The 19,049-nt window shown below is 44.3% G+C and overlaps 1 protein-coding gene across 5 annotated transcripts in view; it reads right to left on the bottom strand.

The window, feature by feature from the left end:
* PDE9A (phosphodiesterase 9A) overlaps positions 1 to 19,049 on the bottom strand; it is a 58,818-nt gene that overhangs the window by 12,114 nt on the left and 27,655 nt on the right. For 4 of the 5 annotated variants that reach the window (XM_063181360.1, XM_063181366.1, XM_063181373.1 and 1 more), the window contains 6 exons: positions 18,611 to 18,665; positions 17,680 to 17,750; positions 13,070 to 13,154; positions 8,199 to 8,280; positions 5,982 to 6,056; positions 2,878 to 2,964 (listed from right to left, as the gene is read on the bottom strand). In XM_063181360.1, the coding sequence (XP_063037430.1) occupies positions 2,878 to 2,964; positions 5,982 to 6,056; positions 8,199 to 8,280; positions 13,070 to 13,154; positions 17,680 to 17,750; positions 18,611 to 18,665 (455 nt within the window). Of the gene's footprint in view, positions 1 to 2,877; positions 2,965 to 5,981; positions 6,057 to 8,198; positions 8,281 to 13,069; positions 13,155 to 17,679; positions 17,751 to 18,610; positions 18,666 to 18,833; positions 19,015 to 19,049 lie in introns of those variants that run through there. The other variant, XM_063181354.1, reaches the window with a different exon arrangement.

Genomic DNA, 19,049 nt, shown 5'->3' with positions numbered 1-19,049 from the left:
CCTGGGTGGGTTTTCTATGTTGGGTTTCTATGTTTCTATGGTGAGTTTTCTTTTCTGTCAGCCTGGGAGGGATTGAGCTGTCACGGGCTCACAGGAGCCATTCTAGTGTGGTTTGACTTTCTACAGGTCCTGGCTCAGTTGCCCTCATTCCTCAGCAGGATAAAGCCTGTCTGTCCCTGCGTCCTGGCTGGTGCCAGGCTGGCAGAGGGAGGCTGGCACAGCTGGTCATTGACACGTGCCATGGTCATTATTCCAATGCTGCTCTGCTTTTCTGTCCCTCACAAAGCAGCACTGCTGGACCCCTCTGCTGAATCCTCCTCCAAAGCCTGGAGAGCCCTCATGCTTCAGTTACTGAGCCTGAATTCATGACATGGACAGAATTCCTGCCTCCTTCTCCAGCTAAATCAGGAATTTACTTCAGGAGTCCTCACACCCCATCAGGATCAAACACCTCAACCCATCACCTGACTTCCAGAAGACCTCAAAGCTCTGGATGAGGTCAAGAGAAGTGCGGTGTTTCAGTGCTTATTCAATATTTGTGTGTTCCATTGCAAAAGCTGCACAGATCATTCTGCAGCAAGGATTTTAGAAACACATTTCATTTTTTTAAAGTGACTTAAGAATGGCATGAAATGGTTGTCAGCTATCCCACAGCCTACACATGGCACTGCCCAAAGCTGCATGGGTGTAATGTGCACACCCAGCTCTGGAGCCCAGAGCATCCCAAGGGACTCCTGACTCAGGAGGGATGGAGTGACTGGGTTGCATTAATCACTCCTTCCTCCTCTTTCTGGAAGACTTCTGTAGCCAGTGGATGTGGGAGAAGCATGAGATGGCTTTTTCTCTCCCACTCGAGTTCAAAGTTATTTTTGTTTGATGTTTGGGAGGAATGATGAAGAGGATTTTATTTTATTACAAGGTTAATTACTATATGTGATATTATATATTCTATTCTATTCTATTCTATTAATTGAATTTGTTAAATATTTAATTGTATTTTATTGTATATTATTATGTGATTGTTGACAGTTTTGATATACATATATATGTATTTAATTGGTTAGTGAAGTAAAATACACTAGAATTTAATTACTAATTAATTTAATTATTAATTTTTTTAACGAAATAATTTTTATAATGTATTTTACTTGTGAACAAACACAGGTGCAGCAAGTGAGATAAGAATTTTTTTTTGAGGTTTAGACAATATGAATTTTAGAATTTTTTTGGGAAGCTGTGCTTTGCTTTTTTCTGTGAAGAGAAATGTGGTGACACAAAGTGATGCCCACACTGGGCCACTTTGGAGCAGAGCCCTTGAGGCTTTTAAAAATAAGTTTTCCTTCTTCAAGAAGATGGGAGACCTTACCATGCCTTACCATTGTAGAAAAAACACAACAAATTCCCTTTTTGTTGCTCAGAGTGAGGCTGTCTGAAATGTTAGTGGTGACAAATTGCCTGGAGACAGAGCTGGGGAAGCTGCCTGCAGCAGGGTGTGGGTGGGCTGTTGGTGTGTGTTGACATATCACCTTGCTTCCCATGTTTTTGGGCTGTGAAACAGGAGGAGGAGGAGATCTTCTGCTTTATCTACTCTATGTTACCCTTGTTTGTGTTGGGATTCATCCCACCCCTTGTCTTCAGCTGTTTTATAGGGTCAACACCACCCAGCTTTTCCTTTGCCTTCTTCAGAGGGAGAGATTTACCAGATTTTGATAATTTTTGGTGTCTCCTTTAATGTAGTCAATATTGTTTATCTAAAAAGCCTTCACCAGTGCTGGGAATTAATTTCAGGTGAGCCTCCTGCCTTGTGTGGTGACATTTTATCCTTTATTCCAGGCTCTGTTCAGCCTCGTGCCTGGTTGTGTCCCTCCTGCAGCAGGACACCCAGCAGTGACAGCCCCATGTGCCTCCTGTTGTGCTGTAACACCCAGACCCAGCCTTTTCTTTGTCCTTTCCAAATTGGAAAGGATGATTTTGTGAATTTTTTAGGAGTCTACATCCTGATTTTGTGAATTTTTTAGGAGTCTACATCCATCTGAAACAGTGCCCTCTGCTCTCTGCAAGCTGCTCAGGGAATTAGATGAGATTAATGAGGTGTAAGTCTTTATTTTATAAAACATCTGTATGATGAATTCACACCATGATGTTTTTAATTATTGTCTCAATCCGTTTGTGAGACACAGAGGAAAGTTTTTACTAGTTATAATTCCTCAGGCTATCCCTGGATGCTTTTTAAACAATGGTTAAAATATTTACTGGTTTGCAGTTCTCTGGGAACATGATGGGTTTTTTCCTAAGAAAGCAAATATATTCTTCAGCTTTTCAGCAAACACTTTCTTTTGCTCTCCCTTGGACCTGAAAACTCATTGCTTTTTAAATATTCCAGTGTTTCTCCCTCAGCCATCTCACTTTTGGTATGATCTCATCTTTCTCACATTTTGCATCTCTGCAACATTCTCACATCAAAGACTGAAGCACAGAAAGTTACCTTCTCAGCAATTCCTTTTCCTTCCTGACTTGCTCTTTCCTCTGCTCCCTGTGATTTAGTCCTTTGAATGATTATTGCACTTTCTAGCTATATCTGAAGGCACTTGTCTTGCCTCCATTTACAGTAGGTATCGAGACCATTCAGCAGAAATGTACTGCTTTCAGTAACAGAAACCTCAGCAAATGCATGCAAAAATGCAATGAGTTAAAAAAAGACTCATTTGTGACCAGAAGAATGCAAATATTTTCTGAAGTACTTAAATTTTAAGAATTTGTATAGACTGCTTTCATTGGGATTGCTCGTCCCAGGCATGTTAATTCCATGACTCAATGCCTTGTTTATTGATTCTTGAATGTGAAAAACTGCAAACACCAGTAACTAGAAATACTCACCAGCCACCTCTTCAGGGTGATGGGATTGATGTTGAAGTCTTTCACCAGCCCAAGGTCGTGGTACATGTGCTCCAAGCAGCTCAGCATCTGCAGCCAGGAACAGGCAGGTTATGGTTGGCTCTGTAAACACCCCTGGAGGACACCCTGTGAAGTGAATTCCCCCTTGCCAGCATCAAATAATTGCAGAGCCCTCTTTAGATGAAAGAAAGATGTTCAAAGGCTGCATGATTAAAGTGCAAGAGGGGAGGCAGAGAGGGATGGAAGCTTTTTGAAGCAGACAGGCTGCTGTTGACTTCACAGGTTTTGTGCAGGGCTTTGAATGTCACACCAGCCCTCTTCAGAGACTGTGATTTGTGTGTATCACAGCAATTCCTGTTCACAAATAAAGCATTGCCATTTTCCCAGTTCAGCTGGGATGTGAGCTATTGCTCAGTGAAACCAGTGGGAGCTTCTCCCTGGCTGCGCAGAAATGGATCAGGCTTCAGCAGAACAGAAAACGACAGCAGAAAATAAGAGATCCCTGAAGAAACATTTAATTCAGACATTTGTCAATACCTTCTTTCTTTATGACTTCTTGTGAGTTCCTAACTCCACTATCTTACCTCACATTTCTTGTTTAAAAGATTTCCCATTATAACCCCACAAAATTGCAGCAGTTTTGTGATTATCCCCTCATGGAGACTGTAACTATGAATCCCTACAGCTGAAATGCAGGCACAGGCAGCTCTTCTGAGACAACATCTGCTCTGCAGCAGCAAGGGGGATTCAGGTAATTTAGCACCACCCCTCACGTTTAATCATCTGGGCTTGAAAGAATTGAAAACAGAATATATTGATAATCTCAAATAATTGAAACAATATTGATAATCTCAAAATATTGATAATCTCAAAGAATTGAAGGCAAAAAATATTGATAATCTCAAAGAATTGAAAACAAAAAATACTGATAATCTTAAAGAATTGAAAACAAAAGATATTGATAATCTCTAGATATTGATAATCTCAAAGAATTGAAAACAAAGGATATTGATAATCTGAAAGAATTGAAAACAAAAGATATTGATAATCTCAAAGAACTGAAAACAAAGGATATTGATAATCTGAAAGAATTGAAAAAAATAATTATAATCTCAAAGAATTGAAAACAAAAGATATTGATAATCTCAAAGAATTAAAAACAAAATATATTGATAATCTCAAAGAATTGAAGCAAAATATATTGATAGTCTCAATCTAACAGCTTCCACCAGTCAGACATGAACAGGTTTCCTGGAGTTCAGGAGTTTATGTGTAAATGCATTCCCATTTCTGAAGGCCCAATCTGCAGGGGATGGAATGTGACCATTGTTTTAGAAAATGTAGTTTTTAGACTCTAAATTAATCCAGGGGTTTCAGCATGAGAGGTAAAATATCACAAATACAGCCTTGAAGGCATTTTGAGTTAGTTTTCTGTTATTTAGGCTCTTAGAAACTCACCAGAAAAAATTATTTAATCTAATGAAACTTTATATTTATCCAGGGAAATACAAATGTAAGTCATGGAGTAACAACAGGGCTGATTTTGAGTAATCCAAACAGGAGGAGACTTTCCTGCAAGACCTGAGGGACAATGCCATGAGCTGAATGCTGCTCAGATCACAGGGACAGCATTTTGCTGAAAATCCCCTTGTCCTGGTAGAATATATGTTTTGCAATAAAAGACTTTCCAAGACAAGAAACTTTACCCAGAAGTGCTGAATTAGAAATGCAGCTGTTGCCAAGAGAGCTTTGGGTGAGTGAGGAGGAGACTCTCAGTCCCAAAACTCCCCTGAACACAGGGGAATCTCAGTTTTCATGTGCAGCTTTCTTGGTCAGCAGCAAAAGGGTGAAAATGGGACTCTTGTAAGGCTTGAAAAGTGAGAAGGCATTTGAGAAGGAGGAGCCAGGCTTGCTGCAAGGCTGTGTTTGCTGAGATGTTTGTCTTGAGTGAGATTTGCTACTACTTGCTAAATCTGGTTTTACATTATATGATAAACTGGTTTTGTACATGATATTATATATATCTGGTTTTACATTATATTATAAGCTGTCCACTCTTAACATCCTTCTCTTTCAGGCTTCTGCAGGTTTACACATAGAACCTTCCAGAATCTTCTGCAGTACAAATGATGAACCATGAATAACACTAATAGCAGTTAAAAAAAGAAGAAAATTGAGTAATTTGTATGATTGCTGCTGGGCATGCTTCCAGAGCTACCCAAGCCTTTCCCTGGTTTAAAAAATTTAGTCCTGTCCTCCATGATGTTTTTATTGAGTGAGATTTGCTAGTCCTTACTAAATCTGGTTTTACATTATATTATAAGCTGGTTTTATACATTATATTATATATGTCTGAGTTTACATTATATTATAAACTGGTTCTATACATTATATAATATATACGTGGTTTTATATTCTATTATAAGCTGATTTTACACTTTATATTATATATATCTGGTTTTACTTTATATTATAAGCTGTCCACTCTTAAAATTCTTCTCCTTCACGGTTCTGGAGGTTTACACAAAGAACCTTCCAGAACCTTCTGCAGTACAAATGGTCAACCACGAGTAACACTAATAGCAGTAAAAAAAAGGAAGAAAATGAAGCAATAAGGAGATATTAATTGGCTTTGAATGCAGCCCTGCAACCTCTTCAGAACAAGCTGCAGAAAAAACCCTCAGCTGAAGGGGTGTGAATCAATGCCTGCACCTCTGCCTGCTGCTTTATTGATCTGAGTGGAGTTATTGATGATGTGCTTAAGCACACACTTCACTGGGGATTGATTTGTTCAGATAAAATGGCATGGGAGAACTCATGTGGCAGTAATGACAGTGCACCAGTTGAGGGACTTTACTAGGAAGAGATTAAAGAGCAAATAAAGAGAAGCCAGGAAATGATAAGCAGCATCATCTACCTGCCATCTGCTACGAAGAAGCACTGCATTTCTGGTGTGGCATAGAAATGGAAAAATATTGAGAGTAAGGGGCAGGAAAGGGGGGAAAACCCTGCAGTCTGTCTCAAAGGGTTCTTCTGACCTTTTTGGCTCTCAGAATGTGCCAACCCTGCCAACCTGGCATCCTCACCTCGTTGGGCTCCCACAGCCACACGTCAAAAGTCGGTTTCCGCAGAGCCTCGATGGTCTCCTGGGACAGCATGTACTGCAAACAGAAAGGCAGGAGGGTAATTAAACAAGGGTGTCCCTGCCATGGGAATGCTGCTGGCACGTCCTTGGGGCTCCCAGGGCTCCATTCATGAGGGATTTAGCCACATTTCCCAAGGAGAGAGCAAATGATCTCTCCCTCTGGCCACCCAACCCTCCTCACCCTTCTCACCAGCTGGCAGCTGCTCATTGGGGCAGATCCTTGTGGGGCAGAACTTGGGAGAAAAGGGAGAGTGGAGGTGTTTAGGAGAGGGTCATGGCTAAATCCAGCACAGAAAATCAAAGGCACAGGGCACAGACCCATCCTTGCACTGGTTCTGCTGCCTGCAGAGCATCAGCAGCACTCGAAGCTGCCAGTTGGGGAGGGTGGTGTGAAGTGTCTCTGCTTACAGTGCTAAATTAGCTGGTGGGGATGATATGTTTATTTTCAGATGATTTATGCTCTCATTTTGAGTGTTTTTTCAAGAGAGCCCACAGTTTCAAATTGGTTGTCAGCCTGCAAGATTCAAGTGATTTTTTATCATTACGCTCAAAGCCTAAAACAAAATCAAGCTCATTCACCAGTTATGGCTGTATAGAAAATGAAAAGAAAAGGAATGTGCAGGGTTAAAAGACATGGGGATATCAGGACTCTACAGATTCATCTTTTCAGGATCCTATTCATCAGTGGTTTTGGGACTCAAAACCTTTGTGGCTTCAATTGGCCCATTTACCATGGCTGTCTCTAGTTTGGGTTTACTCTCCTGAGCAAGTGAATGACAATTTCTGAGCCATCAAATTGATATTTAATCCAAGGAGGAACAACACAGAAGATTAATTTTTCTTCTTCAGAAGGCAAGGAGTTTTGCATTTGCCCACACAATGCACATTTAGTGTGACTTTCTGCAAGAAAACTGCAATTTAGCAGTACAGATTTGGTGTTGCAATGACATCTTCCTTCAGCCTCACTGACATTGGACAAATCCAGCACCTGACAACTGATAACAAATTTTGCAAATCTCCAAAACCCCAAACTCCCATGAGTTTTGCTCTAGGAATAATGCAGAAATACAAAAGTTTACTCTGCAGTGGTTCAGTGCAACTCCTTATTCTTAATTCAAGATCCTAATGCAGCAGTCCATCAAAGTTTAATCTGACATATATATTATCAAGGGAAAAAAAAACTGGCTTAGAAATGATGTGTTCTCTGAAATCATGTGTTAGTGTCAGGAGCACAAGCCTCCTGGGCAAAAGTTAACCAAAAGAAATAGAAGTGCCAGAGTCTGTGCTTCAGTGGAGGTCACTTCAGCGAGGCAGAGCAGAACAAAGAGCAGAATTTATTGCTCTGCTGGGCTCTGAGGAAAAATGTGCACAGACCCATGTCCATGTCATGGATCTGCATCACACAGGACTGTGAGGATTCAGCTTTGGTGTGTGTGAGGTGATGCTCATGGTTAAACCATCATTTGCAAATGGGTGAGCTGGTGTTTTGTCAAAGTCTGGGCTGGTCACTGGGCAGGCATAACCAGGCAGCTTTAAATAATTCTTGTGGGCAAAGACTGCAGGTTCTGGCATTCAAGACCCTGTGCTCTTCATGGTTTCAGCCTCATTCATCACTGTGGATCTGTAGTTGTGCTTGCCCAGAAGACATTTTTCTTCCAGCATTACTGTTTTCTCTAGCAAATACACTAACTCATTTTCACAGGGACAATGAATCATTTTGGAGAGAATCCAATGTCGCATTTTCTCTTTGTTTCCCTAGGTGAAGCATCCCCATAAATTACTTTTTAAATTAAAAAATAATCTATTAGGAGAAAACAGGCAGCAGCACTACTTTCAATCAGAACACAGCATAACAGGGTGTTTTTGATTGTTGCTATGAGCGTGGAGAATAAACAAATATAACTAGACAAAAGAGTGTTAAATGTTGATGAATGCACAATGTTCATTAACATTTCAAGCACTAACGAGCTTGCAAGTATTAAAGACTACTGAGAATTAAACTTTAAGTCACCATGGGCAACTGATGGCTTTTTCCATTGGCATTTTGGATCAGATCTTGGATTTAGAATAACAGGGAATTAATGGCTAAGGAGTCACACGTTGTAAGGCAGCACTCGTCAGGATGGCAGGAATATGGGAAGAGAAAATTGTGTGGTACCTTTGGGTAGGATGGTACATCCCTCCGTGGAGCTGGCCTCTTGTTTTCCTCCAAAAAGCTGTACTTGCAGGGACAGTTAGTCCTGAAATGAAATATTCATCTCTTAACATCGAGGGAACACAAGCACAGTGCCTCAGTGGCCACCCCTCAGAGAACCATCCTGCTCCGACACCTCTTCCTTTCTAATGCAGTGTTGTCCAAAATGCTTTGGAAGTGTGATCCTCCTCAGGATTTTCTCCCCTTGTGCAACACCCCTGTTGCCCTTTCTTGGTCTGTTTGCATTCAAGAGAGAAGGATCCGGATCCAAGTTCAGGCATGTATCCATGGATACCTGTCCCAGATTGCAAGGCAAGACATATTCTATTTGCCATCTGTATGGCAGTTGTCTTTGGTCAAGTGGGCACTATGCCTTATCTCTTCCACACCCAATCCTCCCTCGGGAGGAGACACATGCTGATAAGAGACTATTGAATGTCCCTGCATGACTGATAAGAACTACAGCATCCCACTGGGAGATGTGAGCCCAGAGGGAGGAGCCAAGCACTCCTAACTGGATATAATCTGGAGATTCTGGAACACCAGCACAGCTTCTCCACTGGATTCCCAGAGGAACAACAGCTGCCTCTTTTTCCACTGGATCTTCAGAGGAAGAATACATCCTTCTCTACAGGATCCCTGCTCCAGCAGAACCACCCCTGACACTCCAGGAGGGCTGCAGCCACAATTCCAATGGGACTGCTGCCAACACCCTGACCCACAGGATGTCAGGTTGTGTTCTGACTGTCAGTGTTGGTTTAGTTTACCGCACTGTTTATTTTATCCTTTTATTTTCTTCCCTATTAAAGAACTGTTATTTCCTGCTGCCATATTTGTTGCCTGAGAGCCCCTTAATTTTAAATTTATAGCAATTCTGAGGGAGGGTTTACATTTTCCGTTTCAGGGGAGGCTCCTGCCTTCCTTAGCAGACACCTGGCTTTCCAAACCAAGACAATACCCAACCACTTCTCCTTAGACTTCCAGTGAGCAGCTTGATGTCCATGGCAGGCATCCTTCTCCAGGGCGGCACCACATTGGCTATGGTGATTTTATTCTATAAATCTATGCTCATTCACTGCTGAGGGCACCCACTGAGCCTTGCTGCAGCCCATGAGAACTTCCACTTTGATGCTGTGACCTCCTTGGCTGCTGCCCCTTGTGTGGGACAACAGCAGAGAGGCACAGATTTGGCAGACGCCTCTGCCTGGCTCCCTGATCCTGGAGAAAGGGAGCCACTGCCAGTAATTATGGGTAATTAACACTTGCCTGGTTATTAACACTGCCAGTTATCTACTCTTCTTTCCTCTGCACATGGAAAAGCCAAGCTGATGCTTTCCCATCTGAGCAGAGGCCCAGGAGGGACCTCATCACTCTGCCATTCCCTGGTGAGGCTGCAGCCAGGGGAGGGTTGGGCTCTTCTCCCAAATGGCCTCAAACTGTGCCAGGGCAGGGACAGACTGGACATCAGGGAGAATTCCTTCATTGAAAAGCTGGTCAAGCACTGGAAGGGGCTGCCCAGGGAGGTTTGGAGTCCCCATCCACGGAGATGTCCAATGAAGGCCTGGACGTGGCACTCAGAGCTCTGGGCTGGGGACAAGGTGGGGACCAGGCCCAGCTTGGCCAAGACGGCCTTGCAGGGCTTTTCCCAGCTAGCTGTCCACATGGACTTTGTTAACTCTTGTGTGAGGCTGATCTTCTTGCATTTTGCATTTGTAGAGCCATGGAATGGTTTGGGTTGGAAAAATCCAGCTGCACCCACCCTGCTGTGGGCAGGGATGCTGCTCACTGGGTCAGGTTGCTCAGGGCCCCATCCAATCTGGCCTTGAGCACTTCCAGGGATTTATCCCTGGAGTCCTAACATTTGGATTATCCTCTCTCAGTTTTCAAGCCTCCTGCCAAAGGAAGCAGAAATAAACCTCCCAAAAGAAGCCAAGCAAAGAATTCCATTAACTCGGTTTGGGCATTTTTGATTATTACATTTTGCATTGTATTTCTTCTGAGTGATTCTCTTCTCTGTTGGGAATTAGTCCAGGTCTCTTTTCTCCTCTTAACATTGATGTCTGCTGTCATTTCTGGTGGCAGTGTCAGAATCCTGTGAAAGTTATGTCATTTCACAGCTCATGGTGGTCAGCTGACATCAGCCAGCTGCCTTTTCCTGCCCTGTTTAAGGAGGTTCTCACTTGATGAAAAGCTGTCTTAATCATTCCTAAAGCCCTTTCCTCAAAACTCCACTGTGTGGGGTATTAGTAGGATAAAAATAGTGAGATTGGGGCATTCCTTGCCCTAATTGGAGCTGACTGCCAGGGTTAGCTGAGGGTCAGCCAGCTATCTCTAATTCCCAGCTGTAGCAGGATATTGAAGCCTTCATCCCAGCACACTGGGGAACACACCAGAGCCAGGATGCATCAGACCTTCACAAATGCAAAACTGGATCTGCAAATGATCATGATTTTAAATGACACCATAATGCTATTAGCATCTGCCAGTGGTGAGTGCAAAAAGCAGACAAGCAAAAAAATAAAGCAATTTGAGGAGGATGCAAATGGAGCTGCTTTGCTCTTCTGAGCAGAGAGCTGCACAATTCACTGAGCTTTTATAAACCTGGCTGCCCTGCCTTACTCTCTCATTTGATAATGTAACAGCAAATATAAGAAAAGGTAAACACCCATACAGCTGTGTACACTGAGATCTTATTGAAGGAATACAGGCACTCACAAATATTTATGTACATCAATTAAATTTACACGGGATCCCTAATTGCAACCACAATGCATTATCTAGCAAATGACACTGCACAAGGGATGACAGGTCCAAATGAGAGCAAATAACATTTCCCCTTCTCTGGGATGCCTCCGTTCCCACATACATCCCATGCCAGCAGGAGAAGGTTTCAGACTTCAGCTTCCTGAGGTGGGTGAAGCATCCCTAGGCTGGGGTCACCACAGGCTGGTGACCTGGCTGCTCTGGGGCTTGGGAATAAGGAACTTCAGCTCCTGATGGGAGCCACCAAGGAGCATCATCATCTCCTCAGACTGGTATCCACGTCCAGCTGCTTTGGCTCCCACACTCACAGGGTGAAGATAATCATGGGCAGAGTTCTGCATGAGCAGGAAGAGCCTTTGAGCAGCTGGGAGGAGGGAGAGGCAGCTCAGGGTAACCAGGAGGAGCTGTGACAGAGCCATATGGACACAGCACCAAAGGGATGCTGTGACAGAACCATGTGGACACAGCACCAAGGTGATGCTGAGCAGAGCAAGCCCTGCTCCTGCTCCAGAGACAGCAGCTGTGGGTGTGAGCCCAGAGCAAGCCAGGGTGGGTGTCTGTGCCCAGCTGAGCCCACTCCCATCTTTAGCACAGCTTTCCAGCCTCACACCCTGTGCTGGTCCCTCCTTTTGGAGCCTGTCACATCTCACCACCAGCCCTCTGTGAAGGTGACACCCCAGCTGGCACTGAGCAGATGGAACACCCCCCATTCCAGCTTTTCCTGTTAACAGGTTGCTGTTTAGACCACAAAATATAGATTGGAAGGGGACAGGATCTGGGATGGGAATTAGTCATGGCTGCTGGGACAGTCTCATACTCCCTGATGTGCTGTGGTGGTGACTGAGTGAACGTGAACTTGCCATAACTTCTTTTTTTGGAGCTAATTCCCTGTCCACCTGTGCATCACTGCTCATCATCATCACTGCGCATCACAGTTCAGCTCTGCCAGCTCCCTGCCACAGCTGAGGCAGAGACACATGGGCACACACGTTCCTCACATCACACCCAGCACAAACCAGCACACATGCTCCTGCATTGGCTGCCAGCCTGGGCTTGGATTTTTCTAATGAGATTTCTCCACACACCCCAAAAAGAAATGATGCAAGTCACAGGGCAGACTGCATTCCACCCTGCTGAGGCACACAAATCTGAGGTTAATAATGTTACTCTGCTTTTATGCTAATATGACAGCTGAGTTTGGCCTTGGACTTCATGGCAATGAATTATCATTGTGCCTCCTGACATATCTGCATGGCAACATTTACAAAAACGAGTGATTATAAAGCCTGAATCTTTTAGCACATTTCCACTGCCCTCAGCAGGAAACAGTTTTGATTAAGGGTCAGACAATTTGACCCCGAGGCTGTCAAGACAGCAAAGTTACATTTGAAAAATCCCCTTCACCCCCATTTTGAGCAGCAGGGTACATTCCTCTCCAGCATCTTTCCCAGGAGTATTCCCAATCTCAGAGTGATTTGTTTGTCCTAGTGGGGCACTTCAGTGACACAGGGGCTGTTTTCCAGCTGAGACCACGCACCGTAGGAAATGCAATTTTTTCTGCTGCTGTTTTAATTACAGCAAAACCCAGCTCCACCATCACAATGAGCCCTTGCATTAGAATGCAAATTCCCAATTTCTCGTTGAATTTGAAACGGGTGATTTATAATAGCATGAGATCATAATTAGAGGAGCTGCTACATATTTATTTGGTAATCTCCCAGAATATATTGGAGCTGATTCGAGTGCTAACTGGTTCCCAACCAAAAGCTGCAGTGTGCAGAAGTTCTTTTCCCATTCTCTCTCTCTCTCCCCCAGTAAATCTGGATGAAGAATTCCCATTCTGTATGGTGACAAATAACTCCCAGGACCTTTTTCTCTATTCCCATGGCCCAAGCTAAATTAACTGGTGAATGGCTATAAATCTTCAAATAGTAAATTAAAACCTCTGTCATTGATGGTTATTGGTTTCCCTGCTCTTTTACTTCTAAGCCCAGGAGATAATTCTGAGTGGAAATGTTGCATGAGGGTTTGAAACCAGACACTCCTGTGGTTGGGTGCCAAGCAGAACTTACCTGCTGCTCCTTGCTGCCATTTCCTCCCTCATCTTTTTAATGTCACGCTTGCATTTCTCAATCTCCACCACCTTCAGGCCTTCCACTGCCAACAAAGGGAAACAACAGGGCTGTCACCATGGCCAGAAGTCGCAGGGTCTGGTTTCACAATGGTGCAAAACTTCAGGGAGCTCTGCCAGTGGAGTTATCCAGCTCCCACAGGCTGCCTGGGCTCTCCCACAGGTGAGAGGTACTGCCAAAGCAAGAGGAGACCCTGGAAACCCACAGGGATTCTCTGCTGCCAACGCAGATAACACCCACAGAGCTTGGATTCACTCGATGGCTAAAACATCTCAGCTTCTGCGCAGCAGCAGGCTGCTCCTCTGGTGCCTTCACTCCTGGGCTGCAGAGCAGGAATCAGAGGAAATCCTGAGCAGGAAAAAGCCCCACTCCCCTGATGGGATGATAAGCAGGGCTATGCAAACACGTCCCGACAGGATTAGAATTCCCATTAAGATAAAAGGTTTTAATTCGGAAGTTCATGCAGAGCATTAAGGAGCTCTGGGAGGCATTGCTGGATACAGAAAAACCGAAGTGAGAATGCAGAGGGGAGAGAAAAATGTTGAAAATTTGGCTCTAATGATAGATTTTTTTTTAAGCTATTGAAATCCTGTCACTTCTTTTTGCCAATCAATTCTGTAATCAAAGGTTATTTCTACATGAAGCACAGAAAATCCTATATTTCCCTTCTGCATGTAATTGTGAGAGCCATGAGGCAAAAAGTTTGATTGCCTTTTTATGCAGTAGGGCACTTTATTCCCCATAGCTGAGAGAGCCCAATGAGGGTGTGAGAATAATTCTCCCTTTTCTTTCCCCCTCGTTGCACTGTCAGTGTGATCAAGGACACAGCTCCATTTATCACTGCATGTCATTCACATGCAATCATTTCACAGCTCATTTGTTTACTGAACTCCTTGTTTGCATGGAGGAAAATCAGTATTCAGCAACTTTCTTAGAAAATCACAGTCTGGATCTCACTTATCTGGAGAGCAAGTGATAAAGCCCTGCCTTGAAGGGCACAGCTCTGGAGATAAGCAGAGACCTCAGTTTTGTTTACCTTTAGGAGAGTAACAACAAAGATTGCAGCTGGGAAAAGGGAAAGAGATGTGTCTGATTATTATATATATTATTATATATATATATACACTATATATTATATAATATATAATATTATATATAATATATAATATACAATATACAATATATTATAATATATATTATATATAACATATAACATATAACATATAACATATAACATATAACATATAACATATAACATATATAATATATAATATATAATATAATATATTATATATTATATATTATATATTATATATTATGTATTATATATTATATATTATATATTATATATTGTTATATATATTATAATATGATAATATTTTATATTATTATCCTGATATAAATTATTATATTAGGAGAGGAAAGGGAAAAGGGTGTTAGTTTATTTTTGTTTACAGGGATGCTCTCCTAAAAATCCCATTTAGGCATTTATATTTTTTCATCTGTCATTGTTACAGTCAATTTCTTTGGGTGATCACAACGTGGTGATGCAGACAAGCTGCTCATTGGATATCTTAGTTCTGGATACCTGCATTTTTTGGGTGCTTTGTTCAACTGCTGATAGTCATCTCTAGCTGACCTGCAGGCCCTGTGCTGCTCTGTACCACACCGGCGCATTCACCTGGGAGAAATTCCATTTTCCAAGGTGTCTAATTGGTGGCCAGTGCTTATTTGAAGCAGTAGGAGCCAAGCAGAGTTATCAGTGACAGGGAAATGGGGCAGGCAAGTGCTGGGAGAAGAGGAGTTCTGGTGCAAAATGGGCAGCCCTGAGCATTTTTCTCATTGGTTTTCATCCCAAATCTCTCTGGGGAAGCAGAGAATTTTACATAATTATTTTCTTAAGGTAGATGTGAAGTGCTGACAAATTGCAAAGGGTTTTTTGGCAGCTTCCTTGTTCTTGTGTGGGCTGCTGTGCAAAGTCAAGCCATGGGACAAAACTTTCCCAGTGCTTGCTCTGCATGGGCTCATTTTCCAAGGGGAACTGACAAGCTTTAGCTGGGATTTAAAAATCAACTAAAAGATTTGGCTCCCTGAAAACACATCTCTGGTGAGGCCTCTAGGAATGGGAAGGAAGCTGAGAACATTTCATGGGAGGTGCAGATGTGGTGCTGTCATGAGCACTTATCCACACACACACACACACACACACACACACACGTCCCCTCTGGGGAAGAAATCCTGGAGAGCACATGTGGAAGTGGTGGAAAAGGGATCTCTGAAGGAGGCAGGAGAAAAGGCAAAATAAAAAGCACAATTCTTTCCACATTTGGCTTGCAAATGATAAATGGCCATGTCATGTGCACTGATTAAGGGCTCAATACATTATTCTGCAGTGAGACATACCTTCTGAAAAGACCCTGTGCTGTCTAAAGAGATCCTTGGGCTGAATCCAGCAGTGAAACATGGCTCAGAGCAGCCTCTGGGAGCCCAGCTCAGGCAGGGAGGTTGGACACTCCCTCTCTCCCACGGTTTTGCTTCTCACACATGACAGCCCAGGGAGTTATTTCAGAATGCTGCAGAATGGGCTCTGTTGCAAACTCTGGAAGTCTGGTGTGGAGCAGAGGGGCAGCCCAGGGAGTTCCTTCCCATGGATTGCTCCATCAGCTGCTGGTTCCATCAGCAGTGGGACCCACCCAGGGAGAGAATCCTCCTTTGGGGAGCAGGGAATTCATCCACCTGCATGGCTCTGGGCATGCTGCCTTCCCTAAACCAGCACTGAATAAAGTGCTGCACTGGGCAGGTGCTCAGTTTTTCCTGCCAGGAATGGCATGGATGCCATGGTTATCTCCCCCCTGTGCCAGTGCTGAGAGGCAGAGCTGTGCCAGGAATCCCCAAAGCAGCCCCTGGCTGGCTGGGATTGTTCCTTTCTTGGGCTGCCAAGGGGACACAGAGACCCACAGTTTACCTCATGTGCTCTAACCCATGGCATTTAGCCCTGAGGAATGGAGCTGGGCAGAAGTTTGAAAATGCAGAGAGGCTGAGCTCATTTTTCTTTTCTCTTTTGTTGGGGGGGTGTCAAAGAATAAACCAGCAGAGCCTTGGGAGGAGCAGCAGCCAAACAGGGAGGAATCCATACCTGGGTTCATTTCTGGGGGTAGGAAAGCTGCAGGCTGCCCCCTCCATGGACATCCCGCAGCACCAGGAGCCTGAGGGATGGGGTGGCCACAGGGAGAGCCTTCCCTGCAGCTGCTCCTCAAATCAGGACATTTCTTCCTCCCTCTGCTGACAGGGGGATCAGTCTCCCTGAGCAGCTGCAGGGTCAAGGTAGCTTCTGGTCAGGGGAAGTTTCAAGAACCAGAAACTCTTTTTTTTCCCAGACAACCCTAGTGGGAAAGTTGTTTCTGCAGCTGTAGTGCTGGGAAAGGCTCTCCCATGCCCCTGAGCATCCTCAAGGACACAGGGGGTTTGAAGTCAAAATTGGATGGCAGCACTTTATTCACACCCTTCCCCTGCCTCTCTGGGACCTGTGTTCTGCCTGATGTACTGAAACAACTCAGAAACTGCACAAGGGGAAACAAAACCACCAAAAAACCCAGGAAAGGAGCTCATTGAGCGGGTGAATTGAATTTGGCTGTTGCACTGTAAAAATATGGTTGTGTTACAGTGCAAGGAATTACTGAGGGAACAGGGGGTGCTCAGCCTGGAGAAAAGGAGACTCAGGGGTGCCCCCATCACTCTGCACAGCTCCTGAAAGGTGCCTGTGCTCACCTGGGGCTGGGCTCTTGCTCCAGCAGCACTGACACACCCAGAGCACAGAGCCTCGAGCTGCACCAAGGGAAATACAGGTTGGAGAGCAGGGAAAAGGTTTTTATGGAAAGAGCGAGAAAGTTCTGGAATGGCTGCCCGGGGAGGTGGTGGAGTCCCCATCCCTGGGTGTGTTTAACAAAGCCTGGATGTGGCACTGGGGGCCAGGGTTCAGTTGAGCTGTTGGGGCTGAGCTGGACTCGATGGTCTTGAAGGTCTCTTCCAACCCAGTGATTCTGTGAATTCTGTGAGGGATGGGACTGAGAGCAGCAGGAGGGTGTTACAGACCAAACAGCCCCAGTGAGGGTGGGATCAGCTCCTCAGAGTCAGAGGATCAGGGGGTGCAGAGGGATGGGGAGGTCACTGCTGGGTGCAGGAGGTGACAGACCACTGGGCCATGGGGGACATGGGAGGGCTGGCCAGGGGCTGGGAGGTGGAGATGGACAGGGGTTGGTGGAGACCCTGTGCCACAGGGACATGGGAACAGCAGGACGTGGCCCCAGCCCCAAAGCTCAGTGGAGGGCTCAGCAGCCCCTCAGAGGGGGGACAGGAAGAGCTCTGGATGCTGGCAGCACCAGCCAGCCCACCCTGGTCCCCACATCGCCACCATCCCCACGGGCTGACCTGTGGCCTTGGGGGCTCAGAGTTGGCCAAATTACAAGGGGTTAGAGAAAGTGGAGGAGCAGGACAGGTCAGAGGTCACAAGGCACCAGTTCCCACTGTGATAGGAATAAAGGGACACTCACATTCAACCTTTTTCTCCAGCATTGCCAAGTGATTAGCTACTTCCGTTTTCAGTTCATTGATTTTAAAAACCCTGGAAAGAAAACCCTCATTTATTAATGGCATCCATTTCATGCTCTACCTACCCTAGATGCTATGGACTTCTGCTAGAAATGTCCATATTTGTATCTCTGTGATTGATCTGCCCAGCTCACATTTGCCATAAGGAAAAGCAAATTTTCCATGGAAATGCTAACACTGGGGCAGAAAATACACCTGGGTTTAATTTTCAGAAAAATTAACAGGAGATATTTTTTTTTATGGCCCTGGGAATGTCCTGTGGCTCTACAACACTTCATCTGCCCCTCTCTCAGCAGTGCCTTGCTACTGTACCCCCCCAGGGAAGCAAAGTTAAATTGGTAATTCCTAATTGTTCAATTGGTAATTCATGATTGTTCAATTGGTAATTCATGATTGTCCAAGAGCAGCGTCTTGGTGTCTGCAGGCTCTGAAACCTCCTCCCCTCCTGCCAAGTTACGCTGCTGATTTCTGGGACTGATCTGCCTTATTGAAACCAGCTGGGATTAAATAAGCAGCTACACAGATGTGGAGAAATCCTCTCTGAGGAGAGACATTTTTGGGTGATAAAGGGAAAAACGAAACAAATCTGATGATTTGACTGCTCAACAAACCAGTGTTTCTTTTGCTTCCTAAGAGGGAAGGAGCATTTACTACTTGATCTCCTTTTTAGATCAAAGATAATCACTGAAATTGCTTTTGGTTTGAGCTACTGTATTGCTGTCAGCAGGAAATAATGTGTCCCAGACCTAAATTTGGCAGGCAGAGTGGGATTTGAAAGATGTCTTAAATGCCCCTCTGCCTCCTGTGAAAATTTCACTTCAGGTAGATAGAAGAAACAGCATTTTAAATTAATAATGACGTTCAGTTTCTTACCTCGAGAACTGCTCAGCAATCTGTCCCAATAAATTCTGGAACAATTCTTCTTTCTCTGAAAAAAAAATAGAAAGAAGACATGATAGAAAAAAAAAAAAAAAAAAGAAAGGAAAGATACCCTCAGCCCTTCTGCAAAGTGGGCTTCCAGTTCTGATGGGGAGGCCAAAAAATTGTTTAGGTGCTTTGAAGAGTGACAGGGTTTGGAAATGGCTCCTTGTCTCACCTGCCTTTCTTTTCCTGCAGATTACAGACAGGTTTCCCAGAAGTTTTATTTTTGGGAGGCTGAGTGTCTGAGAGGTGGCTTGTTTTAAGGCAGCACTTTCTGGAGAACAGACCCTTTCACAGACCTTGGGTGGGACACTAAGAACCCCACCTGGCTTTTGAAATTTCCTGCTCACAGTCGGTGTCTCTACACCACCAGCACTCTGTGACAGAGTGC

Source organism: Melospiza melodia, chromosome 2 (genome assembly GCF_035770615.1).
Source record: "Melospiza melodia melodia isolate bMelMel2 chromosome 2, bMelMel2.pri, whole genome shotgun sequence".
Taxonomy (NCBI): Eukaryota; Metazoa; Chordata; class Aves; order Passeriformes; family Passerellidae; genus Melospiza; species Melospiza melodia.
The sequence above is the reverse complement of the archived record's forward strand: the minus strand, read 5'-3'. Positions and strand labels throughout refer to the sequence as shown.